This window comes from Pteropus alecto, unplaced genomic scaffold (assembly GCF_000325575.1).
Source record: "Pteropus alecto unplaced genomic scaffold, ASM32557v1 scaffold24, whole genome shotgun sequence".
In the NCBI taxonomy this organism is placed as follows: Eukaryota; Metazoa; Chordata; class Mammalia; order Chiroptera; family Pteropodidae; genus Pteropus; species Pteropus alecto.
In genome coordinates this window covers 5,528,379-5,555,530 of record NW_006439192.1, presented here as the reverse complement: position 1 = coordinate 5,555,530, position 27,152 = coordinate 5,528,379, and the positions used below count along the sequence as shown (strand labels likewise).

The window sequence follows — 27,152 nt, the reverse complement described above, 5'->3', positions numbered from 1 at the left end:
AGAAAGTAAAAGCAACATAAAATTGCTAAAACTTTCCTCCTCCTTTTTCTCTCAAAAAAGCAGATAGTTAAGTAATCGCCTAAAAATCAATTTGTAATCTTTTTTCTTTGTCCATGTATCTGGACAGAAAAGCATAAGAAACTTGTTTCTGGAGCAGAAAGAAGCATGCTGCTCCCAATCCTGATCATTAATGCCTGTTTGAAGGGTTTGGGATAAGAGTATCTAATAAAGGCATCATGAAAACAGTAGAATTCAAAGTTAAAAAGCTCTGCAGCAGACCAGAAAAATGCAAATCCAGTAAAATTCATTCCATGAAATATGGAATAAGCAACTTGGAGTTCCCTGGGTTGGAATGGACAAGGTGGGGTGATTTAGGGCTGATACCACATCAGAAGGATCTATCAACATACATAAAACAAATTACTTTCTCTGAGATCTGGCTCACACTCAATTCCTTTCTCTTGCTTACAGGAACTAATCTTGTCCAAGAAAATCAATTTGAATCAGTCAAGAAATCTCTACCTCCATGGAGTATTTCGTGACCGTATAGAAATGTTGCTTTCGGCACAGACTGTTGTGGGGCAGGTGTTGGTAAGTACATTCTCATTGTTACCTTGTTAATAAAATTTAGCTATGAGAGTAATTATAGTCAGTATATGTAATTTTATCACCCAGGTAAGCATCGAATGCTCCCTGGTGGCCTTATCTAAAATATCACTATCTCCCAATCACCATCTCGTGTCTACCTTCTCTATCCCTTATTTTGCCTGCTTTTTCTTCGGAGTGAATATAATTACTTGGCATTATGTTTTATATTTATTGTCAGTCTCTCCTCCAGGAGAAAAGCTTTATTAGGGCGAAGATTGTATCCATTTTATTCTCTTTGTGTGGGTATCTAGCATATAGCAGAGGTTCAAGAAATGTTGATATTTAGTGGATCATCTGGCCTGAAATGTACAGATATTTTCCCCTTCTTTAAATCCAATAGCCTCTTTTCTTAATAATACAAACTAGTCTTTTTTGCCCTTCTTTAATATTTATCATATTACTTCCTATTTTAATCTGGATAACCTGGACATATTAAAACTCAATCCGAACATCATCGTCTTGGGGAAATCTTACCTTATCTCCATGTTAGGCTAAGAATCCATCTCTAAGCTTCTATAATATACATTGAACACTGTTATAAAATTATCTGTGCATATACCTCTCCCCCCAGTTTACTATGAGCTCCCATTTTATGTCCCATTGCCTGGAAAAAGCAGTTGCCCTATAAATGAATATTGCACTGATTATCATTTCAGTAGTAGAGTTTGATCTGAAACATTAAAAAATTGAAATCTGTAATTTGAGGGTATACTGCCATCAGATGGTGGTATGATGAAAGTAGACAAATGTGAGCTAAAGTTTATCTTTTGCTTTTTTTGTAATTAGTAAAAATATTGTTTTTTCTAGTTAATGTTTTTAATTCAGATATAATTAATTTTTCAAACTTATTTGGAAGTATATAAATAAAATTTCTTTGATAAAATCTGCAGAGAATGTTGAATCATCTGGAAATGTGACTTTCTTTTCTTTCTAAAGTTTTGGTCTTTTTCTGAAATCCCTGTCTGCATGACCCATTAGAAAAGGAATTTGTGATTCTTTCCAATTATGTTAGGGATTTCTTGGTTAGCATTTCTTCAAATGTTCAAATCATGTTGGACTATATGATAATATCGGAAACAATGTATTAAAGGAGTGAGGCAGAAAAGAACTTATAACATCTACTAAATTTCCCTTTTTTATAAGCACACCAGTCATATTGGATCAGAGTCCATCCTCATAACCTTTCCTTAATTAACTTGAATACATCTGCAAAGATCCTATTTCCAAATAAGGTCACTTCCTGAGGTACTGGGGTTCAGGACTTCAACTTAACTTTTTGTGGGGACACAATTCAACACATAACCATTGTAATGATAAATGTAACCAACCTCAACCAAGATATGACATCATGAATACCAACCAGTATATCAAAAATATAACTTCAAGATAATTAATAAATAAAAAATACAAAAAAATTTTAAAAAGACATTAAAAACATGTAGGTAGCAGGACCTTTAGTTTACTTATATCAAGACATACTAAATAAAAAATAATCATAATCATAAGACCGCAGTAGCTTAATTAATGAGAGAGCTTATCAAAATGATCAAACTCCATATGCTGAAAACAAATTAAACTTTCAAGAGTCTATAGACTATTTGTAAAAATTCAGCATATATTAGGCTACACACAAAAAAATTCCAGTTATAAAACATACAAAGTAAAGACAGATGATCTTAACTGAACAGAGAGCAATAAACAGTTAAAAAAAAATAATAACTAAACCCAGGAAAAAAGAACCAAAAACAAAGACCATGAAGCTAAAAATTTTTAAATATCTTTAATGACTCTTGATTTAAATGGTAAAGATAATGAAAACACTACATGTCACCTGCAACTAAAGATGAGAGTGGTTCTGTGTTAAATGCATAACAATAAAAACTTATTTCAATAATAAAAATAATTAAAATAAATGAATTAAATATCAATCTCAAAAAGTTAGAGAAATAAAATACATTAAATCTAAGCAGAATAAATACAAAAAGAGATTCAGAAATTAATGAATTAAAAAACAGCTGATTATTTGAAATAAACAATAAAATAGAGAAATACATAGCTAATGTAAGCAAGGAAAAGAGGGAAAAAACAGAAATACTTCTGAAATAAGACATTACAATGAGAGAATAAGATAAAAAGGAATTTGAAAAATGTGTTTGCAATTAAATTTGAAAATTGGATAATTCCTTAGGATAATATAAATTACCAAAACTGACCACAAAAGAAAAAATAAACTGACCAAATATCTAGAAGAATTAAAGATGTAGTCAAAGACCTAGTTGTCATTAACTACCACCACCCTTTCTCCTCCTCTTCCTATGGGAGATCTAGATGATTTCAAGGTCTAGTCAATCAAATCTTCAACAAGTGAATTTCTCTAATACTAATTAAACAGTCTCAGGACATAGAAAATACAATATAAATGAATGAATGAATGAATGAATAAATAAATAAATAAATAAATAAATGAATGAACAAAAAACTCCTTACTTTTCATTTTCAATGAAGGCATGGTATGTATATCAAACCCCTCAAAGATAGCTAATCAAAAATATCCACAGACTAATGTATTTAATGCTTTGGGGAAGGATTCATGGCTAACTACCCAGTGGAAGAAGAATAAAAAGAAGGTGGAGGAACAGGAGGATAGGATGGTGGGGGGAGAGGGGAGTAGGGAGAAGGAAAAGGAAAAGAAGAAAGAAAAGAAAAAGACAAAATAAGAAGGAAGAGAATTCCAAAAATCAAAGGGAAGAAATATTATCTTCAAAACAGGATACCTTCTAGAGATTAGAACACGGCAAATTATCATTCAATTTAATGGGTTTGTTGTGTTAGTTATCACGAGGCATGTTTTTATAACCATCATTGGGGGCTTTTCTTCTTAATTTAATTCCAAATGTAGTCCTAGACCAAAAACCCTCTGTTCCTTTTTTGACGGGGAAAAGGGTGGAGGGATGCTGTTAATTGTGTAATCAACTGTTTCTCTGTTACTCTGATGTGCAGTCTTTTCTGTGAATGTGTAATCCTTCCTGTAGATAAGTAAATAAGCCCTTAGCTAGAGCAACAATTGTCAATATTAGTATACAGAACAACTAAATGAGCAAAGGAAGGATCACGATTCATTTGGAAATGAAAAAGAATATTTCTAATATGATACTGGGAAAATAGACGATTATTTTCTTGGGTTTTGCTAACTTTTGTAATATAATGCTACTTGTAGAAAAAATTAGAAAACATAAAACATACTAGGAATTATCAGTCTCTTCATACTTTATATTCATTGTTTATATTAAAAGCCTTTTCTACCACCTTGAGATGCTTTATCTGCATCTATTTTTTCATTATTTCATATTTTATCTTTAATATACCATCGAGCATCAGGAATTCATTTTGTTATATAGTATGAGACTATGCTTTAGAAATCTTTATCATATAAATAAAGACAAGATTGGTAGGAAATACTTAACAATATTTACATTGATTATTTGTAGATGATTACATTGTTTGTCTCTTTATACACATGGTAAAATATTCAAAAAGTATCAAAGAAGACATAGTAAAAATTAGTTTCTTTCTTACCCCTATCTCCATCCACTACTACCAGTTTCTTCCTTCAAACCTGCAGATTCTCAGCAACATTATCAGATACATTTTCTCTAGGTGTTTAGGCAACCTAAGACATTTCTTCTCTTCTATAAGTTGTATCTACAGAATTTAAGTTTTGAAATAATAAAATGTTTTATTCCTTCTGGCATTTGTTTAGAATAGTAAAGTGAATGACTAATGGAGCCAGTGGAGGTAACATTAGATCTGAATTTCAGGTTAGTCCACTGATCTCATGTCTTCAAATTGGAATATACCCACTGGGAAGAAGGGGAAAGGGGTTCCGACGGGTTTCTGAAGGGCCAGCAGTTACCGCCAGTTCTCCAACTTTCATAGATCTTATTAAAAGAGATCTGAGGATTCATTATGTTAGTTCACCTATCATATTTTTGCAATCCGTTTTACAAAAGAGAGGTACTATCATCTCCTTTGAGAAGTGAAGAGTCTGATGCATAGAGATAAAATGTAAAAATTATGAAATGGGGAAGAAAAATACTCTATAGGTCGTTTATTTCAATGAATAAATGAGTTAATACATAAGATGCTGAACTTTAGCAATGATTCCTATCCATAAATACACACATGAATTTTAAAAATCTATCACATTTGAATGAATTTCCAATATGGTTTTACTTTTTGTTTGCTAATTATCAGAATTTATAATATAGTTACATTGCTTTAATCAAATGTGTCTTAACAACTGTAATAATAATTCAATCCAGAGGAAATTTTAAAAAATATAGAGACAGGTGTCATAAAATTTAGATTATTTTAGTTTTTTGCACCTATCTTGAGATTTCAAACCTGTTTTCCCCATTTTTCCACTCAATTACTATTTCTTAGAGGTGTTAAGCAGTAATTACTGAATCAACATGACATATCAAGATGATCCTAAGTGCAGGTTTTTGCAAATCATGCTGGTATAATCATTAATAGAGTCTCTTGCACTCTTAAAAGTTGATGTGTGCAGACAATAAATAATAGAGCCACCTTTGTATTTCAAAGGCACAGGACATTTTCCAAAGAAAGAGCCATAGAGAGAATTCAACTTTGAAGGTGTCCTTGACTGCTCCATTGATTAAACTCCACCTTTGGTTAGAAAGAATACTGTTTTTCTCTCTCTACTCCTAAATTACACCATTTCCTCTCATGATGGGCTATGATTTCCCTCTTTGGGTCTCACTTAGCCTTACTGGAGATATATATACTTCAGTTGTCTCATGATACACATATATTTTTATCAGTAGTCTCATGATATATATATATATTTGTGGATAATTGATATTTTTCTTATCTTTAATTTCAGTGTGCTTTCTTTTCCTATTTATTTTGTTTAATTTTATTTTTCCCTCTCAAGTCAGTTCTAATGAATGGTAATACTATGTCACATGTTGCCTACCTGTTAAGAGTGAGAATTTTTTTAATAAGCCTTTACTTTATACTAAATCTGTTTCTTTTTTTGCCATCCAAAGGTCCAGTCTAAGCTTGGAGAAGAATTGACTAGATGGGCCCTGAGTGTATTGGGAGAAATTCCCAAATGGACATATGGGGCAGGGGGAAGTTCTAGCCCCTAAAGAAAGAAAGATTAACGAACAATATACATATTGCTCCACCTTAGGAAGCTTGCCTTTAAAAAGTAACGTCCTTACCCACAGGTTATTTTTTCAATGTGTCAGTGGCTTACATTGTTTCTTGTGGCAGAGGGCCCTGGGCTCCTTCTGGAGCCACAACTGTCCTTCTATCACCAGAGGTAGTGAGCCAGGGCTGGGCAGTGAGTGGTTAGCCTCTGCCATCTTGTGCAGGTACTACTTCTTGATCACCCTCGCTGGTTGTGGAAAGCCTCCAGCAGCTCATGTGACAGCTTCTCGGGCACCACCATCCGCAGTTACTTCTCCCTGCACTTTGTAATCATCCCCTTAAAGGCCAAGAAGCACTACACTGGTCAGCTAACAACACAAGAATCCAGCAGAAAAGGCCACCCTTGAGGATGGGTGCCAGCCCATCCCAGGCTCACGGTTCTTCAGTGCTTGGTGGAAAGTAGTATAGGAGTTATGTTAGACAGTTGCCTGTAACTCTGCAGAACCAGCACGGTTCTTCTCAAATTGCTTCTTTTTTCACAGCTTCCTGAATCTGTGCCGTAAGGGTTCTGGCCAGAACTTTGTTTCCTTCCAAATCATCCAGTTGGTCAATTACTGATCACTGGTTCTCCAAACATAGATTTTACCTATTTTCATCGCTGGGGCAATTTCGATGAACTGACTCTTCCTGAGGTCTCACTTATACTTCCTCTTCAGTCAGTCCTGCCAACGGCTTGTGGTCATACCCTTGTCAACCTAAGGTTCCTTTACTCAGTTCTCTGGCAGCTCCACCTGGTCTGGCTCAGCACCTTGCACACCCAGTGCCAGGCCCCACCACGCTTGCACAGCCTTCATCGTGGACAACTATGACAGCTGGTCTAATGCTTCTGGCTTCTTCAGTTGATTTAATTTACAAAAATTTTCCCCTCAGACTACTACTTTGGCCGTATCTCATTTGGCAAGTAATGTTATGTTCTTATTTTTATTAATGCCTAATCCGCCTTTAAGATTTTTTAAATTTTATTTTAATTTCTTGTTTAAGACATGATCTATTGAGAGGAATGTTGTATGCTTTTATCTTGTAGATAGAGTGGCTGTTTTTCTACTTTAGTAAAATTTATGGACCAAGAATACCACTGCCTTTATGATTTCTAGTTTATGGAATTTATGGGGAAATTTTTTGTTACCTAGTACATGATCAATTTTTATTACTATTTAATGGACTTTTGAAAGAATATGTGCTGTATTATCTGTTTGTTATATAAGCACTATTAATTTTGTTATATATATTTTCCATATCTGCAATTATTTGCTCACTGATTGAAAGGGCATGCAAAAATTTTTCATTTATGATTTTATAGTTTTATCAAATATTACATTTTTGACATATTTTGAATTATATATATCTTAAGTATATATATGTTATATATCTTATATAACATCAATTAATGTGTAAAGTTACCTATTATGTTTTCTTGACTGTGTCTTTAATCAATATGAAATATCCATTTTTGTCACATTCAGTGGGGTTTATTTTAGTTTTTTGGTGGAGCTGGAATATTTTAGAATACAATATTAATATGTAACATTTTCATTTTATTTATACTTCATTGAGATGTCTTTGCCCAGCTCTCTTTCAATCTTTCTGTCAATTATGTCTCTTATAAATATTATGTAGTTGGATATTGTTCTTTTATCAACTGTACATTTATTTGTTAATTTACCAGGGACATTTAATTATTCTCCTTACAGTCATCTATTTTATTGGTCTTTGTAATATTTAGAGTTTAAATTTGCTGCATAATAGAATATGTAATATCAGTCACTTTGAAAAACAAATGGGTGGTCTGTTACTTAAAAAAGGAAGAATGGGTATTGACACATGATGAAGAGCTGTCACAGTCTGAGTTCCTTATCTTACTGGAAAGGCAGAATTACATGGTGATAGTAAATTTTGAAACACGGACTCAAACATTGGCTCCTCCGCTTTCTACTGTGTAACCTTAGGCAAGTCAATTTTTCTAAATTGGATTTTATTTATATAATGTGAATAACCTCCTTAAAGTATTGTAGGGAGAGTTATGTATTACATGATAATACATGTAAACGATTCAGAGTATAAGAAGCACTGATCATTGGCTGAGATTTCTGTTTCTGATTTGTTATTTTTTATTAACTTTATTTATTTTTTTACATCTTTGACTTGGATAATTCCATTTTAATAGAATATTGTAGATATGTTAGATAAATCTAATTCAAAACAAACTTTCCATTCTGTATTCCTCCATGTATCTCTGCATGTTTTATACATGTGTCCTCCACTTACATGAAATCTTTGGCATGTTTTTCCTCCACACCATCTCTCCTTCCTTCCTGATTATTGAACTTATCTGAACATTCAGTTCTAAATTATTGTTATGGGTTTGTTTGTTTGTTTGTGTGTTTATTTTTAGCATTATACATTTGGTAAGATTTTTTTACTTAATAATTGCTTTAGGGTTAAAGATTGCACTATTTTTACCTTTTATTAGACACCACTTTTTCTTAAGTATTTTAACTTTCTGAGTTTTTCCTTCCTTTTTTTTTTTTTGAGTACTTCTCATATTCATTTATTAGGGAAAGTATGAATAGTATACTTTCTGAACCCTCGAATATCCAAAAAATGATTTTTTATTTTGCTCTCAGATGTGAACAGCAATTTGGTTGGGTGTAGGATTCTTTGCTTGCATTTTTTTTTTTTTCTAAAGTCTTAGTGAATGCTGTCTCAATGTCTTCTAACACTTAAGGCTACCGGCTAGATACTAAGCTCTTGTTTCTCAGCTCCAAATTCACCCTGTGTGATGTGAGGCCAGTGCTCAGCAATTACATATCTTTTTTGTCAGCTCCCTTATTAAGTTCTGCCAACAGTGGGTATAATAGGAGACAGGAAGCCTAAAGGAGGGGAAGGGAACTGCTCCTTCCATGTTTTGTATCTCTGTTTTTCAGCCTCAGCTAACCAACATCTTTTCATTTCTGTAGCAGTACTTGGATCCTGTTTCTAGTTTCTTCCCAAAACTGCCAGAACCAGGCTCATAGCATCTCCTCAGAGGAACCATAACCAGCCAAGCCAGGGGCCCCCCTCCCAGGTCTGATACTCAGCTCCACAGGGCACCTCTTATAAAATGCGAAGTGTTGGTAATCCTGACCTCTTTTTGTTGATTTCTCACCCAGTACTGGGGTGTAGCTTCTTGCAGGTACACCTCTTTGATACCTTCCATATTCCCATTTTTGCGTTTCTAGTCCTCCAATACTATTTAATAGATTTTTAGAATCTCACTTAGAACACTAATTGTAATTTTTTAAAGTTTAATTACATAGTCTATGCTAGCTCTTTCATTGGAGGTCTTTTTATCTCTTTTCTCTGATCTTCTTATTTTCTCACACTTCCCATATAACTGTCAATTTTCCATTATCTGCTCATATTCATAAATGAAGATTTAGAGTTTTCATAATATCTCTTGTTAACTGTTGGCTTCTGTTTGTATTCTGAAGACACCCATAACTCCCTACCAACTAAATAGAAGGCTTTAATCCCCACTGTGGAAATCAAAGCATCAATTTGTGTGTTTTCCCACAAAGACAAACCTGAGGGATAATGCTGTGACCAACAAACAACTCTGCAGACAAAACTCTCTCAGGATGAGGTTCCAAATTTTTCAGTTTATTTTTCTCTGACTGGTTTGCAAGGTGTTTCTGAGAAAGAAGCATTGCTGCTGCTTAAGAGGTTCCTTCTGGACGATAGCTTGGCCTCAGAGCATCTCCTCGAAGGTCCCTCTGGCTTTGTCGCTCCATCTTCAATCAGCACCTCAGGGGGAGAGCTTTCTACCGCTGCCAAACAGCCAGCACTTCTGGATTTTGCCCCGCCAACCCAAGAGAAATTTACAGGTCCTCTCAGATTTATCTTCCATTTTTACTTGACCCACTGAACAGTGTTCACAAGCTTTTAGCTCCCAGTGACTTTTTTTGGTTTGGAATACATTTTGCTTTTTATTATATGTTATTTCTGGATATTATTCTTTAGGTTTGTGGCATAAGATTGGTATTGTTCTTAGTTTCAATAAATCAAAACTTTTGGTTTTTTGTTAATTTCTATGGTTTAGAGGGTGTAAACTTGTCAATGTATGAAGAATTTATACTTGAAGAATCACTTATAAAGATTTAGTAAGGGATAAAAATAAGATCATATGTCAAGGGAAGGAAAAAGATTTCATACAAACTATTTATTAATAATTATCAATATCCTGATACACACACACACACACACACACACACACACACACACACACACACATTCTCTCCTAACATTTTTCCTGAGCTGCGGATTACATTTCTAACTGAATCTCTTTGAGACCCACAAACTTAGTAATATCTCATCAATACTTTAGATGTTAAAACGTAACATAGTAAGAGCTGAGACCCTGAGAAAATAGATCTCAGTAACAACTACCATGTTGTAAGTGAGCTGCAACGCTGCCACTTAAAAAGAAATTGGAAGAAAACCAGTTGGAGGTCTCAATATCTTACCCTATCACACATAAATTAGGATATACTGGAAATAAAAGGATTTTTAGAGCAAACTCTGTTATGGCAGAGACGTGGGAGGACTTTTTTTCATGTCAAGTCTAAGGACTGAAGTTTAAGAGAGAGCACTTAGAAATTTCAATTTACATCTCTTCGAACTTTGGGGACACAGAGGCCTGACATCTGGTTCATTTGTGATAAGGGACTATCCAGCTAGCAGCTCTGTGACAGAGAAGTTGTCACACTGGAGATATTCCATCTTTCCAGTGTTTGTTGGGGCAAAGAATGTTTGAGCTGGCCCATGGACCAGATGTGGGTGAAATGCTAGAGTCTCCTCTTACCTGCTTAAGAAGGCATTTGGAGGATAAGGAATATAGCAGAATACAAGAGTGTGAGGTGTACTGAGGAAAGATTTGTGAGCAATTGGTGAGGGAATATGCTTTCACCCAATTCCAGGGAACCACAGATGGGACACTTAGCAATTAAATATGACCAAGACTGCAACCCTTCTGCCCCCCTCCTTGTGTTTCTGATCGCCTTTACTTTGCTCTATTTTTCTAGCATGTATCTTCTAACATATCATATAAGTTATATATTGATTGTCTTTATCGATTGTCTAGACTCTAAGCTCCATAAAGGTGGAATCTTTGTATATGTTATTCACTAAAATGTCCCAATCACCAGAATAATACTTGGATTATGATAGGTACTAAAAAAATATTTATTGAATTTGAATATGAATTGAATTGAGATCTCCAAAAAGCAATGAAACAACTCATGAACAATTCTGGAGAGGCCTAGTCAGTGGGAAACTAAGATTAAAAATTCAAAAGAAGGTTAATAAAGAAGAAACTGACCACTTTCCCAAAATACATAACCTTTCTAAGGGACACCTGAGCTAGGAGGGAGTAAAGCTTTAATTATTAATAAAATTCAGTTTTATTGTTACTACTAAACTGGACTAAACACATTAAAGAAACAAATGGTTTGGAAACTAGAAATAGCTGGAAGAATGTTCGCTTACCTAAAGTAGACCTGAAAAGTCATGGGGGCTGTGGAAGATTTCATCTAAATGCATCTAGGGTTTTGAATGGGTAAATTTCTAATTATATTCTACAAGCTCCGCTTATTTTATAGACCAGATACGTTGGTAGGTTAAAAGCACTCATTTTCTTTTTTTCACTTGTAGCATTTTTCATCCTCTCAAAATTCTCACCATCTTTTAGACCCTTTCTTCCACAATATCATGGACAATTCAACTCCAAAGTCTATATGCAATAGCCATCATTTTCTAGCACGTAACAAAATACATAACACATATAAAGCACTTAATAAATGTTTGATGTGTGAATGAGTGAATAAATGGTAGGACTTCTTGAGATCAGAAAGCTTTAGGAGCAGCAGGAAGAACAAACTCTTTATTATGTAGTGTGTGAGAGTTAAAATTAGGTAAATAAAACGGGTGGATACATGTTCATTTATTGAATACCCAGTAAAGTTCCAAGAATGAATGAATAAATGAATGAATGCTAACATAAATGAAATGTGTGAAAAAATGACTACATATATATAGGCGAAATGAAAACAAAAGCAGATTTGTTTATTCATCTATATTCATGTCAATAAAATGAATTTTTACCTTTGTCTCTATTTTCTTTTCCTCAGATGATCCTTGTCTTTGTACTAAGCATCGGGTCTCTTATAATCTATTTCATCAACTCTACTGAGTGAGTAAAATCCCTACTCACCTTTGTCTGAGATATTGTATCATTAGGTTGCCAGCTAATTTTGAATTTTCTGTCAGGAAAAATGGTTAATACACTTTCAAATATATTCACATACACAAGCTCATAATAAAAGGATAAGTGTTTAGTTCTCACCCAGGAAGCACTAAAAGCAACTCCACAAAAAATACGTGAATTGCCTCTGCATCCTGCCATGCTACATTGCTAGAGACTAGGGTGCTATGCACAGATCTACTCTCGGGCCTCTGGGACTACAAGCTTCCAGCTGCCATCTCCTCCCTTGGACCACTTATGAGGGCTTTGTTTGCCTTTGAATTCTTTAGGTGTTGAAGCAGAAGTTCTGTAGACATTTCAGGGTTTCTCATAGGTTTCAAACAACTTAGGGTGGTCTTGGGAAAGGAACATGCTAGACCTTACCTGAGAGAAAGGAGCAAATTATTATCTGCTCTTCTCTGAAGGTATTCCCTTCTTCTATGCCAAAGTGAAGACAGTTTCTTGGGCACAGCCCAGTCTAATCTGAACTCCATGCTGATTCTCTGAGAATTACTTTGGATTTTCATCTGAGATAAAATTGGGATTGCAGGGCCACAAAAGACAGGTAGCTTTAGAGATCCTAGGGAAAGTGTAGTCTTTGCTTTGTGAATGCCTTACTGATCTTCTAGGAAATTTTCTTTGAATTTGGCTTGGGGTCAGTCCACTTGACCTAGAGTAGCTCTATATCAAAAGGGTATAGAAGCCAAAATGTCCTGCCTGGGTAAATGGTGTGGAAATCAAGAAGAACTACATAATCTCTTAGCTTCTGAATCCACGTTGGTAAAACAGAAATAGAAGCAATAAACTCTGTGAAAGGAAGAGCAGGTATTTTCCTGTTATTTTCAGCTCCGTGCACAGTCTGGTGGTTTAACTCATACATACCTCTACTCCCAAGAGGAAAGAATTTCCTTGAGATGTGAACTTAAGTATCTGGATTGACCATTTATGATGAATAAATAAAAAATTGCCTACCTTTTTCTTTATGTGGTCCTATATAGACACATGTAGTGTACATCTTTACAAACTGTCCTTGTTTCTTTTCTAGCCCAGTTGGAAGCTGTTCTTCATATCAAGACAAAACCATCCCTATTGATTTGACTTTCAATGTTTTCTTTAGTTTCTATTTTGGATTAAGAGTAAGTACCTACTGAAAGTGGGAGTAAATGGATAAAAACAACAGGTGCAAAATAAAGAGATTTGTGTGTGCCTTGGTTATGCAATTGGCCTATGTTTTCAGGCTCTAAAGTTAGAGTGTCTGTTCCCTAAATTGTTAAATGTATAATAAGATGTAATAACTCTCTCCTGCACCTGAAACTATAAACCAGGCCAAAAATGCCAACACAAATGAAAATGATTCCTTTTGTAAATATCATCATCCTGTCACACTGTCCTCCTTATTGGCTTCTCACCTCCCACTGAGAAAGTTGTACTAATAATCAGTCACAAGCTAGCGGAACCTGAATAACAATCCTCTGAAAATGTCATTAGCTCCACTGATGGCATATGTGCCATATAACTATATAAAATACTTTTATATATTTGTTTCATTTCTGTTTCACTCATATATTAAATAGTTTTTTCATTCCACAGGCCTTTATTGAGGACCCATCCTAGATCTAGATTTCAGTGTATTTATCCATCCCATGTTTGTAGGAGACTTTATATATACATATAAAAATATGTTATATATATATTTAATATATATTTCCTTGACCATCCTTCAAAACTTACTCTGACACACTGATGATCAAAATCTTTTTACAGCACACTCTCCCTTCTAGAAATGCTTCTTTCTTAATTTAAATAGGGAAGTTTATAAACACAGGCCTTGGCCCGCCAAAGTTTTAGGCAGCCGTACCTTTTCCATTGAAGACCATCCTAAATCATGTATCCTCGTTGCTCACAAATAGGGAATTTTCTCTCTCTCTCTCTCTCTCTCTCTCTCTCTCTCTCTCTCTCTCTCTCTCTTTCTTCTCTCTAATGTTAGAAAGCTCTAAAAGCAGCACAAAGGTCAAAGTGTTTACTCTGAAGCATGAGAGTTGAGCTCTGGCAAGTAAAATGGCTTCATGTTCATTTATTGAATACCTACTAAAGGTACAAACTTTATATCTACATAAATATATACATATCTATATATCTATATAAATATATACCTAGATAGTGATATAAATATATATATGTGTATATATGTATGTATATAATAGAATGAGATCAAAGTTTCAGTTGATGAATGAACTGTAGCCAAATAAATCCACTCTTGTGTTCACTTTAGAATTCTTGAGGGTAACAGAATTTGGGGGCTTTTCTTTCCATTTCATAGTTTTTGGCAGCTGATGACAAGATCAAGTTCTGGATGGAGATGAATTCAATTGTAGACATCTTTACCATCCCACCAACCTTTATTTCTTATTATTTGAAGAGTAATTGGCTAGGTAAGTATATCGTGGGAATAAGGAACAATCTCTAAAAGAAGCCTCAACATTCATTCATAAGTATCCTTCATTTTCCTTAAATCCCAAATGCCATTTAAAAAAAATTCCTCACTGTAATTGTATGGTTTTATAATATATTTTCAGAACCCTTTTTTTAAAATCTCAGTACTTAGCAATGCAATGCACCTGATGCACAGTCGATGTCAATGTTTCTTTATTGTTAATGGACTAGCTCATTCACAGTTTAAGAGGAAGGCCCCAGCATCCCTCCCCTTATGGTACCTTTATGCTGGGATCCCACGTGGACTTGGCAGAGAGAAACAGCCTCCTTTGGTCTTTAAAAGCTATAAATCATCATATTCAGACATGCTGTAGCATGTTAGAAATTTACTTAATTAGTAACTTAGTCTTTAATGTGGACGTATTGACAGTGCATGAACACTTTTTGGCTTTTATCAGTTTTTATGTAATTGTATATTTATTATCTACAAAATATTCCTTGCCTTAGTTATTATCAAACTATGTAAAGTAAAGCATCATACAAACACTTAGGAACATATCATAGAAATTCTACAGTCAGGAACTTAAGTAGTTTATGAATAATTTGCTTTCCATTCTAAAGAAGAGTTGAGTAGTGCTTATTATATGCTTTATATTAGCTCAACAACCTTATGAGGTAGGTACTAGTATAATTCCCATTTTACAGATGAGGAACAAGAGAAGTTGAAGGGATTGCTTTAGATTACAACAGCTATTAAGTGTCAGGGTCAGGATTTGAACTAGAGCACATGCTTCTTAACCTAGGATATAATATAATATAATACAATATAATACAATACAATATAATATAATATTTTGAATATAATATAACATAATATAATATAATATAACATAACATAACATAACATAACATAACATAACATAACATAACATAACATAACATAACATAACATAACATAATATAATATAATATATTTGAGCATTTCGGGAACAGATTGTAAGCACTCCCAATTGTGTTATATTTCAGACCACTCCCTGGAGTAACCCTCTCTTTTGGCAGCTTTCTCCTTTCAATTGCTTTGTAGGTTTAAGGTTTTTAAGAGCGTTGCGGCTGCTAGAACTCCCTAAAATCTTGCAAATTCTGAGAGTCATCAAGACCAGGTAAATGCTAGCCTCACTTACTGGTTTGGATTAGAATTTAAAATGTTAACTGAACTTTGAATCCAACTCGTTTCTTATCAGAATTTCCAGTACAGAAATCATGAAATCCCACAGCTTCCAAGATGTTATTTGCTCACTTTTTTTTCTCATCGTAGTAACATTGCACACTGAAAAGTTTGCAATCATTTTGAAGCTTTTGTTTCTTCTTTGTTTTGTAGAGAGTGTGTAAGTGCATTTAGTCTTTAACTCCCTCCCTCCCCCAACCACCCAAATGAAAAATCAAAGCAATTCAGAAGCTTTGGTTCTATACATTTGCTATTATGAATTGTATCTTCCCTGGCTAGGAATGTAAGAAAATTCCTCCGAACAGGGGAGCTGTCCTGTGTCAGCAGTGAACTATTGCTTACAGAAATAGAGAAACTCCAATGTCTCAAGAAACAAGCAAACAAAAATCCAAACCACCTTTGAGCAGCAATACTTCTAAAGTTTTAAGCAGTTTGGTCTTATGTTACCTACTCAAAATTTCTATGCCTCTAACTTTCTCACTAGAAGCATCAAATATTGCAAGCCAGACAGATTTCATTGCTAAATGTTTATGCATGATGGAGAAGTTGAGATGGGAACATGCTATTCTTGTATGACAGGTGGCCCTGCTTGAAAACCACAGAGATTTCAGCTAAACTCTAGGGCTTTATTTAGGATACAGGAACTTGTCTGATTCTCTTCACACAAAGATCCTGGTATGAATTTAGCAATACGAGATCATATTTTTGTGATCTACTCAAAATTTCATTTTGGAAGCCTATTCTGGATTTTCAGGATACTGTATTTGTACTATTACTTAGATAATGTAGCAATCTATTACATTTATTTTATGATGATACACTTATATTTTGAAAAGCAATATACTATCAAGCTAGTGGATATCATACAAAAATATAAGCTTTTGAACAAATGTGTGTAAGTGGGTGTGTTTTAGAGCTGCTCAAACTCTAATGTGTATACGAATTAGGCAGAGAAGTTTGTAACACTGTGAATCTGTAGATAAGGGGTGCAGCCTGGGATTCTGCATATCTAATACACTCCCAGGTAAGCATATCAGTGCTTCAGGTTTGTGAACCACACTTTGAGTAGCAAGATTTTCAAGGTGAGATATTTGAGTTGTTCTGGAACCTGTCAGAACCCAACAGTTCTTTGTCTTTCTTCCTCCAGCAATTCAGTGAAGTTTTCCAAACTGTTATCAGTAGTTCTCAGTACTTGGTTCACAGCTGCAGGATTCATTCACCTGGTAAGCATCTCATCAAACATGATAATTTTGTGGGCCAGCATGAATGCCTTTACGAAATGGAGGTAATCCTCATGAATTCTTGTCTTCATCACTGTAACTAATGTGAGATTTGTTGTTTTACTTCCCTTTTCTGGATTTTTCTCCAGCCTTATATTTCTGACAAATAGGTATCTCCCACACTCTTTTAGCTTTCAAAACCTGCTCGTAGAAAGGGATCTAGAAAGCAATAAGAAAAATTTATCACTATATCTTCATAAGAGTTTCAACATTTTAAAAAAAGAACATAGAGTCCAATAAATGAAGCCAAGGAGAGAATTTCACACATAAAAACTGAAGAATTGTGTGGTAGGTGTTCTTGAGTTGCAAAAGGAAGCTTTGAGGCTTTCTTGGTTCTCCTAATGCAGAAATTGAAATGGGATGTCAAAAGACTACACAGTCCTTTGAGAAAAGAAAAACAAAACAGACAAATTAAAATGATAACTAGAAAAAAGAAAAATTGTCAAGCACCAAATGCAAACTGTGATACAAATCTCAAGGAATCCGAAAACAGCCAAATCTTTTCTCAGGCACTCAAGCAAAAGAGATTTTTCTTAAAAAAAAAAAAAAAAAAAAAAAAATTACACAAACAGAGTCAAGGCTTGGGATCTAGAGGATTGAACCTTGGGGCATGGGTGTAACAGCACCCATGCAAGAGAGATTTTCCTTAAAAAAAAAAAACTTTCATACTTTCATAGCAGTAGAGTGGAGGCCTGGGATCTAGAGGATTGAACCTTGGGGCATGGGTGTAACAGGGGAAAAGCAATTATCAGTGTCCCTGTAGAGACCTGTTGGCTATCACAGAATAGTAGGAAAGAAAATGCTAAAGGAGAAACCATGGTAACAGGACTTTTTTTAACCTTCAATAACAGTTCCAATGAGGAGCTCCCATACTAAATGTGGCCTACAGGCGTATACATATATATTTTTTATTTCTATGTAATTTTTATTTCTTTTTAATTAAATTGAATACATCATATGTATATTGCCTTGTGTGTTCACCCCTCAAAGTCAAATCTTCCATTACCACGTATTTGATCCCCTTTACCCTTATCTACAACCTCCCCTCATCTCCTTTCCTCTGGTAATGACTAAACTGTTATCTATGTCTATGACTTTCTGTCTTGTTCATTTCACTTAGCATGATAATCTCAAAATCCAGGATGCAAATGGCAGAATTTCATCTTTTCTTATGGTTGAATAATATTCCATTGTATTTTATTTGATCTAGTTAATAAAATAGAAAATACATTTTATTTTATTTTCTATTTTTTGACTGCTTGCTAACTTTTATGGCGAACTCATATAAAACCCCTGATTTCTAGATTCTTTGGGAAGATACAAGGTTCTAGCAAAACACTCTCCCAAGGCCACCAATAGTCCTAGTTGAAGACTAGCTGCTCCCTGTAAATAGAATATGCTCCTGGGTTGGACACAGTCTCTGTCAGTCTTGTTTGAATCATTAAATATTTTTGCTTGACCCTTCTAAGCATGTGAACATGTGTCTTTGTTGATTGGATAACCAGTCACCCAGGCAAGGAGACTTGTGACTTAAAGGAATCCACTGTGAGTCATCTGGAATGTTAAAAACACAGAAGAGCTATATTCTAGAGCAAAGAAAATAGCAAATTTGTTGAGATGACATTTGAAATAACAAATCAAAATAAAAGTGATTATCCCAAATCACTATGTTTCCATACTCACAGTGTCCTTTAGCTAAAAGTTGATACCATTTAAAGGTGAGTATTAATCAGAAAGTAGTAAATATAGTGCTATCCTTAAATTCTGCCAGAAATAACAAGAGGGTATAATGGAGAGCAGAGAGACATCAGTATAACAACAGTTACCTACTATAACAGTTATAAGAAAAACAATTACAAGATCATTTGCCCAGTGAAACAAAGGAAAACATTAAGAAAAAGCCCTTCCTATTTGAGAAAAAAATAAATAAAAGGCTTTAAAAACTGACAATGATAATTCAAACAAAATACATAAGATTTTAAGTAAAAAGTTCTTAAAGAGTTAAAAATGAGCTGAAAGATACCAGAGAAAAAGAAGAAGAAATAAGTACTGTAGAGCCGAAAACCACAGGGGAAACCAAAATGTAATAAATGTGACAAAAATGTGTTCAGGAACATGGTAGGCAAGACTGAGTAAAAAATACTGACATGGAAAAGAACAAAGGTACTCAAATGACTGTTGAGAAGAAACATGGAAGATGGGCAAAGTCAATTCAGCATATTATAAAATTAGTGTCCTGAAGAAAAGGGCGCAACAAATGGCATCAGAAAAAATATTTAAAATAAAGTTTTGAATCTATAGATTAAATGGTATACTGTAATCCAAGAGGGAAAAAAAAAAAAAACGAGATTATTTATTCCAATCATATTTGGAGCAGTTTACTGACCTTTGAGGATAAAGAGAACAAAGCGAAGTAGTCTATAAAAGGGGGAAAAATCAAACTAGCCTTAGATTTTGTGAACACATCAACCAGTACAGGAAGATGATAGAATGGTGTCTACAAGCTTCGTGTGAAAGAAAGTGTAACCTACCCTATCACTTTAAGCATGCAAGAGAAACTAGCACCCATGAGCCCCTTTTAAAAAATGCATCTCATTGATAAAATCCAACCACAAAAGAGATGAATCAAAACTAAGAACTGAAGAATGAGGAAACCATGATAAAAAGTAGTAGTAGTGCTTACCAAATGAATTTAAAATAGAACTAAGACATAACTAAGGAAATTATGGTTATAAACTGGAACGCACATGTGCAATGTAAAAATAAGATAATACAAATGATGAGGTAAGAGGAGCTGGGAGAATAGCTTTATATCCTCCTCCATAACATATCTAATATAAAATTAAAACATAAAGTTTAAAAACATAAAAATTCAGTTTTGAAATAGGGAGTCAAAAATAGATAATAATTCACTATTTTAACATTAGTCCATAACCCTTTATTTTAACCTTAACTTACTTCCCATCTGGGACTGAGTAGTTGATACTAACATGGTTAATAGGAGAGCAAACTAGACAGCAGACCCTCAGAAGGCTGCCATCTCTTCAGTGCTGAAAGAATACCCTCAAAGAGAGTGCATTAAACACTAAAGGGTTATTTAAATTATTGTGAAAGAAATTTGCAAGTTGAAATAAATTTTGTTTTAGTTTGTACAACATATTATACAAGGATATGATTGAAACCCTGTGCTAAGATGTTAAAACACACTGAAGTTTTAACATAAATGAAACTCCCAAGCAACTCTTGTATTCCTGCAGGGAGAGGGGGAATATATGTATTTAAATCTGTGTGATTTAAACTTGGCTTTCTTATAGTACAATAGTCTCAGAAAATAGTGAAGACTCTAGAAGTCAGCAGAAGCAGATTAGTACACTTTACAATATAATCCACTACCAGCCATGGAAGTTAACTGTATATACACAATCTTTTCATTTTTTGGAGTGAGGTATTAATATGAGTCCACACTTGTAACCTATTCATCAAACTTAAGAAAACTTCAGCACTGGGCACATCGCTTTTAAAAAGTGATTACATACCTGAGCAAACTATTATTTCTAATTTCCATTCTGGTTCTTAACAACAAAACAAAAAACCTACTTGCCCCCACCATCTCTAGCATTTATCATTTTTATGTTAAATAGAAATGGAAAATGTCTAGGAAATAAGTAAGCTATTTGGGGAAAATGTCCAAAAATGGAAAAATAAAGGAAAATTCATATATCCTATATAATTCTTATACATTTTTATAATGATATATGATATATATCATATACTTAAATATATATATACTATAAAGTATAGTGCCATTGACTAAGTTACTCTTTTTATTCCATGTAAAAAAGATAATCTGATGAATTTAGTTTCCTTAAAATGTGGTGGCTTAAGGAGAAAATCAGAGGAAATATTTTTCAGAGTTTTTCTTCAATCATTGAAAAGATTTTTGTGGAGAGTGGGGGAAATAACTTGGTAAACTTGTTTGTTTGCTTTTCCTCAGACACTAGCATTCATGTGAAATGCTCATTTGAATGCTTCTTTCTTTAATGAGAATCCTATTCTGGTGAAAAATGAGAATAAATAATAATTGCTCAGTCTCATGATGGCTCTAGTATGTGGCGATGTGCCACATGAAAAGAAAGAGATATGAGCAGCCACTCTACCCCCACCCCATGGAGCATTTCACACGTGGGCTCAAGCTACATGTCCTCTCAGATTTCAGCAATAATCACTGTGGAAGAAAATAAGACTTCTCAATCACTACCCATAATTTTCAAACCTTTCACAGTAGCCTAGGAATCATTTAATATTTCTCTTGAATTGAATTAAGTGAAACTAATCCAATATTTTGCCTGTTCTTTGTAAATTTTCCCTTGGGTTCCATTCAGAAACCTTTCCTGAGTCTTCTCTCTTTGGATAGGTGGAAAATTCTGGTGATCCCTGGCTCAAAGGCAGAAATTCACAGAATATATCATATTTTGAGTCTATTTACCTGGTCATGGCAACAACATCAACTGTTGGCTTTGGAGATGTGGTGCCCAAGACATCCCTAGGACGGACTTTCATCATGTTCTTCACCCTGGGGAGTTTGGTGATGAATATATTTATCTTTTGAATAGATATACACAAACCAAAAACATTTGGTTAATGGTGAGAAATAAAATAATATAGGTTTGAGAGTGAATGTTACATTATTCAGAGCAGATGTCAAATGAAAATAAAGATATACATGGATCTTGTTTTCCCAGACTGCATCCTCTGGAGCATGTGATGTAATTCCTTAGTCGCCAGGGATGAGGATGGTTGACAAAGGAGAGCAGACTTTTCTTATTAGCTTCTACATTGATTTGAGCAATCCTATCTTCTTTCATCTTTTGCCCATCAGATTAGAATCTTTCTTTTAAAAAGGAAAGGCATTTGAGATTTGATCTGAAGAAAGTTCTGTTCTTGCCAGCCCAAGTGAGTAAGCTCTTTCGAAACCAGCATTTTACTTTGGATAAGTGAACATCTGTGTGTGATTCAGGACAAAGGCAGCCTCCTTTTCTTTTAGTTCCTAATTTCAATTCCTTAAAAACCATGTAGTGTAGAGTTCTTCACTACACCTTTCTGATATTCCTCTGTCCACATTGTTAAGTCTCTCATTTAATTATATCTCTGTCCCATATGCTTTATTTTTCCAAGTCCCCAAATAGTATCAAGCCAGAGTCAGAAAAGCAGTTTGTAGTAATGAGGGAACAAAACAGGCAGGAAGGTTCCCCTACTGCTTGTCCTTTCTTTCATCATTTTCATCATTTTGAATGCTAAAGTATTTTATTAAATTTTAACCAAATGCAAAGGCTGAAGTAGGGAAGAAAAATGGTCTTCCCTTAAAAATATAGTTCACAGTCATTCCTCTCCTAGATGAGAGAAAATTTTATGTACCTTCTTTCTCTGTCATAATCTCAGATTTTTGGAGTATCCTTGAAAATAGTGAGTCCTAAGGTTTTATTTGCTGATATTTTAGGTACTATTTGCAAACTATATCCCTGAGATGGTGGAACTTTTTGTTAACAAGAAGAAACACACCAGTTCCTATGAAGTACTCAAAGGAAAGAAGTAAGTACTTTTTAAGTATAATTTCTACAGTTTGAGATATTCTACTAATAATATATCTCTTTCTAAACCCCTATTGACAAGAACCTTCATTCACTAAAGAGGGTTGTGCTAGAATAAATACCATAAAAAGATAATATTTGCTACTTGATAAAAACTACTATCGATGCTCATAAGAGCATTCAATCACCTAAAATGACAGATAATGTCATTCACTGTCAAATATTGATTGTGGCAATATTTCTACATTCATTATCACTAACTATTCTCTTATATCCATTATAAAGTGTCTAATTCATTTTGATCATGTGGTTAACCCATGGCTAATTTCACATAATGTATCAAATTAAAGCCATGGTTTGAATTTTAAATAATTAATTCAGTTATCTTAGCCAAAACTCCTCTAAACTATGTGGATTCATTCATGGACAGAGGTTTACTAGAATGAGGAGTAATTTCAACCTCTTTGCCAGTACTTCATAGATTACAATTCCTTTGTCCGTGCTACAGCCATTTGTTCCCAGAAGGGAAATGGAGTTGTTTTTACTATTCCTCTGTCAATATGTGTTTCTTCAGTTTCCATTATGCTTTTTTCCACCTAAGAAGAAAAGAATGAATCAGAGATCTTAAATTCGAATGGATTCTTTGTTATTTATTCTCCGTCTGCTGTAGAGGAAAGAGGCACAATGAAGATAAACTCTCTTAGACTTGTCTTTTAATGTAATTCAATGAAAACCAAAATTAATCTAGGAGTATGAAGAGTAATAATAATAATAATGAAATTAATGAAAACAATAAAATAAACTAGATAAGCCAAAGTTTGATCTGATTCATTTCAGGAAAAGGATTATGTGACACATGATAAATGAGCCCATAAGGTCTGGAAAATTTAAGGTAAACTTAGGCTAAAATTATGCTTTCCATTTCCTTAAATGATTAATGGAGGGAAAAAATAGCTTCTTTGTATATTCAGCCTAAAGAAATTGACGGCTATTTTTTAACATAAAAGTTAGATGCTTCAATTTTTGCTTCTAGGTGTCTCTCCATTGTACGTACTTTGTTGTGACTAGTAGATAATTTTAGATGGGGAAGACAAACTGAAATAACCTAGAATCTGGTGCTACCTCAGCCATGGCCTTTGACTATGGGAAAATCAGTGAAACAATCTGAGCCTCAGTTTTTCCTCAGTGAAAAAAGACTATTATCAGCCAACCAGAAATCAAGTGGAAAGCCAAATCAAATTACACATCTTAACGCCCATTATAAGTTATAAGTAACTATGAAAAACCTAGCAATTATGATAGTTATTGTTGTATTCCTAAGAAGCTATGTGTAATTCAAATGTGCGAAGTCATACCTTATGTGAGATGAACTAGAGACTACAGAAATCTAATGCTTCTTTTGTATAATAGAAATCCAGTCCTGGGTGTTTCTATTTTTAAAATCTGGGTGATTCAAATTTATTTGAAACTAAGTTTAAGCTAATTGTCCATTGCTGAATCTAGACAGAAAGATACTTCTGTCCCTCAGATGATCCACTTTATATGTTCTTGTCACCTAGGTTCATTGTGGTCTGTGGAAACATCACAGTTGACAGTGTGACTGCCTTCCTAAGGAATTTTCTTCGCCATAAGTCAGGGGAAATCAACACCGAGATTGTTTTTCTGGGAGAGTAAGTGTATCTGTGTGGCTCATGGGCTCTAAATTAATACTTAAATTATGTGGGAATATTTTTTAATGGAAGAAAATTACCCTTCTAATATTCATAGAAAATTTAGGAAATAATCATAAGCAAAAAGAAAAGAAGCAGCAATCTTATGACCAGAATTAACCTCTAAAATATTTTGGAATATATCTTGCCAGATGTTTTTCTGTATATGTACTAATATTATTTAAGTGATCCCCTATCATTTAGGATATTCTATACATATTACTATTATATATAATTTTGAGCACAAGTCTGGTACACTTCATAATTATTATTCTAACTCTTGGCAATGTGAAGTTCAAATAGGTGCACAAAAGATTGTCTTGATAATGTTTTTGTTCTATGCAGTTTACATTTTCACAAGCAAAGTCTGAGTCAAGTATTATATGAAAAACCAGAAAATGCATTTTTAATACAAAAAAGATTTTGAAGTAGGCAAAGTGGTTTCTAATTGTTTTTATTTTACTTTAAAACTTTGGTTCCTAGTGAGATTGAGCAATTTTTGTGTGTTTTGATGGTTTGCTCTCCTTTTTGAAATTCCTCTTTCTTTTATCCTCTTTTCTATGGGGTTTGTTATTTGTTTACTGACTTTTAAGCACCCAATATATTTTGATATTAACTGTTTGTGTCATATGTTGTAAATGTTTTTTTCTCTTTGCCTTTGAATTTTTGTGTGCTTTTATTTTAATATAGAAGCATTTGATTTACATGCACTTCAGTGCATATACTTTTTGGCTTTTTGCTTTTACATTCTTAAGCCTCTCTTTTCTAGAATTAAGTAAACATTTCTTTATCATTTCTATGCTTTCATATAATTTTTTTTTAATATTTAAGCTCTCTGGAATTGATTTGATTTAATGTGAAGAGAACTAACTTCTTTTTTTTTTCAAATAGTTAATTAGTTATTTAGATATTACTCACTAAATAAGTCAACCAGATATGAAATGACATTTTGATTTTATATAGGAATGTATATAGATTACCTTAAACTTTACATATTTTATAGTTAAAACTCTGTACTTTTTATATTATGACATCTTCAACCCACCATAACTTTGGGCTGTCATATATGATATAACTAATAAATATTTTGAATTCCTCTAAGGTACTACTGATGGATAACCAACAGCTCTGTTTCAGTATCATTGTCATGCTTGTCTTGTTAGTAATTTGTTTATTGGAATCTTTACTTTAAAAATAGTAAAAAAAAAAAAAAGTGCTAAAACTGGTGATAAGAAGCTAATAGAATGCAACTGAGACAAAAGGAAATCATTAGATATATGGAAAGTGATGCGTTTTATGTACTGCTGTGTTTTCATAAGTATTTGTCGAGATAATGAGTGAAATTGTTATATGGTACAAAATGTTTGAGATATCTATCTAGAATTTTGCCAATTGCATCTATACTCCGAAGACCTCAAAATTCATATCCTCCAGCAGACATTACTTGTCGCTCTATCTTCACACAATTAATGCTTACTGGATATTATGCCCCCCTCAAGTATTAGAAAGGCCTCTTAGACTCAATATTTTCAAAAAACAAATAGATCATTTATGTTCCCCTTTCCATCTCACAGGCAAATTTAAAAAACAGGAAAAATAAAACAGCAACAGTAAAAACAAATAGTAAAGAGGATCTCATCAATACATTTCCTTAAAACAGAAAACTAAGCATTGTCTTTGATACTCCCGTCTCCCTCAGACCCTGTGTACGCTTTCATCAGTGTCATCAGTTTGTCCTCTAATAAATTCTGTTTCTATTTCTACTATTTCATCTTCAATATTGCAACCCTGTTCAAAGTTCATGTCTTGTCTCTCCTGAATTTCTGTAAAGGCCACTTTATTGATTGATTCTTTTGGCTCAGAAGTTCTCTTACCCTTATATGACTAGTCTGTTTTCATCCTTCAGCACTCAAAGAGACCTTCTCAATTCAACCTATCTAAATTAGTTTCTCTGAATCCTTCTATCTCTTTGCTCCATTATATTTCCTCTAAAGCAATTATCACCATCCGTAATTGTGGTAGATTTGCTTTTAATATAGCTATTAACATTTCTTTCCCTTACTGTACATTCATGCTACTTTTCTCAATAAAAGATGGAGTCTCCTTTTCCTCCCTTTGAATCTGGACTGGTCTGTGACTTGATTTAATCATTAGAATACAGACCAGTATTCTAATGATTAAATAGAATCATTAAATAGAATCAATAAAGTTTCAAGCTGGTTGAAAGCCTGGCCTTTCAGAGGACTAGCAATTTCAACTTTCACTCCAAGAGAGTCCGAAGCCATCACATAAAAAGTCAGTCTCTCTTGCTGAGAAGGCTCAACCAGCTCTCAGCTACTCCAGTCAAATAGCTGAGAGACAATGATCATGTGTGTCATCATTTTGATCATTCCAGCTCTCTGATGAATGTACCCACATGAATGACCACACTCAACACTATACAGTACAGAAGAATTACCTTGCTGACACCAGCCAAGCATAAAATCATGAGAAATAATTTGTTGTTTTAGGTCAATAAGTTCCAGAAAGGTTAGTTTTGTAGAAAGAGATAACTGTTATAAAAATTGGTACTGGAAGTGAGATGCCATTATAACAAAAGCCAAAATGTGGTCTTTCCCTTGGAACTGGTGGCAGGTAGAGACTGGAAGGGTTGCATGGAGACTCTTAGCAGAGGCTAGGAAAACAATGAGAAAGTTGCTACTGGAAGAAGAGCAGAATTTTGGTAACAATGTCATCAAAGGTAATAGAAGATAG

At 33.9% G+C, this 27,152-nt stretch overlaps 1 protein-coding gene across 1 annotated transcript in view; it reads left to right on the top strand.

Moving 5' to 3' along the window:
- KCNU1 (potassium calcium-activated channel subfamily U member 1) overlaps positions 1 to 27,152 on the top strand; it is a 108,140-nt gene that overhangs the window by 2,388 nt on the left and 78,600 nt on the right. Inside the window, exons 2-10 of the mRNA XM_015592808.1 lie at positions 472 to 591; positions 12,051 to 12,112; positions 13,209 to 13,299; positions 14,484 to 14,595; positions 15,681 to 15,756; positions 16,969 to 17,044; positions 21,516 to 21,686; positions 22,599 to 22,690; positions 24,249 to 24,359. Of these exons, the coding sequence (XP_015448294.1) occupies positions 472 to 591; positions 12,051 to 12,112; positions 13,209 to 13,299; positions 14,484 to 14,595; positions 15,681 to 15,756; positions 16,969 to 17,044; positions 21,516 to 21,686; positions 22,599 to 22,690; positions 24,249 to 24,359 (911 nt within the window). The remainder of the gene's footprint in view (positions 1 to 471; positions 592 to 12,050; positions 12,113 to 13,208; positions 13,300 to 14,483; positions 14,596 to 15,680; positions 15,757 to 16,968; positions 17,045 to 21,515; positions 21,687 to 22,598; positions 22,691 to 24,248; positions 24,360 to 27,152) is intronic.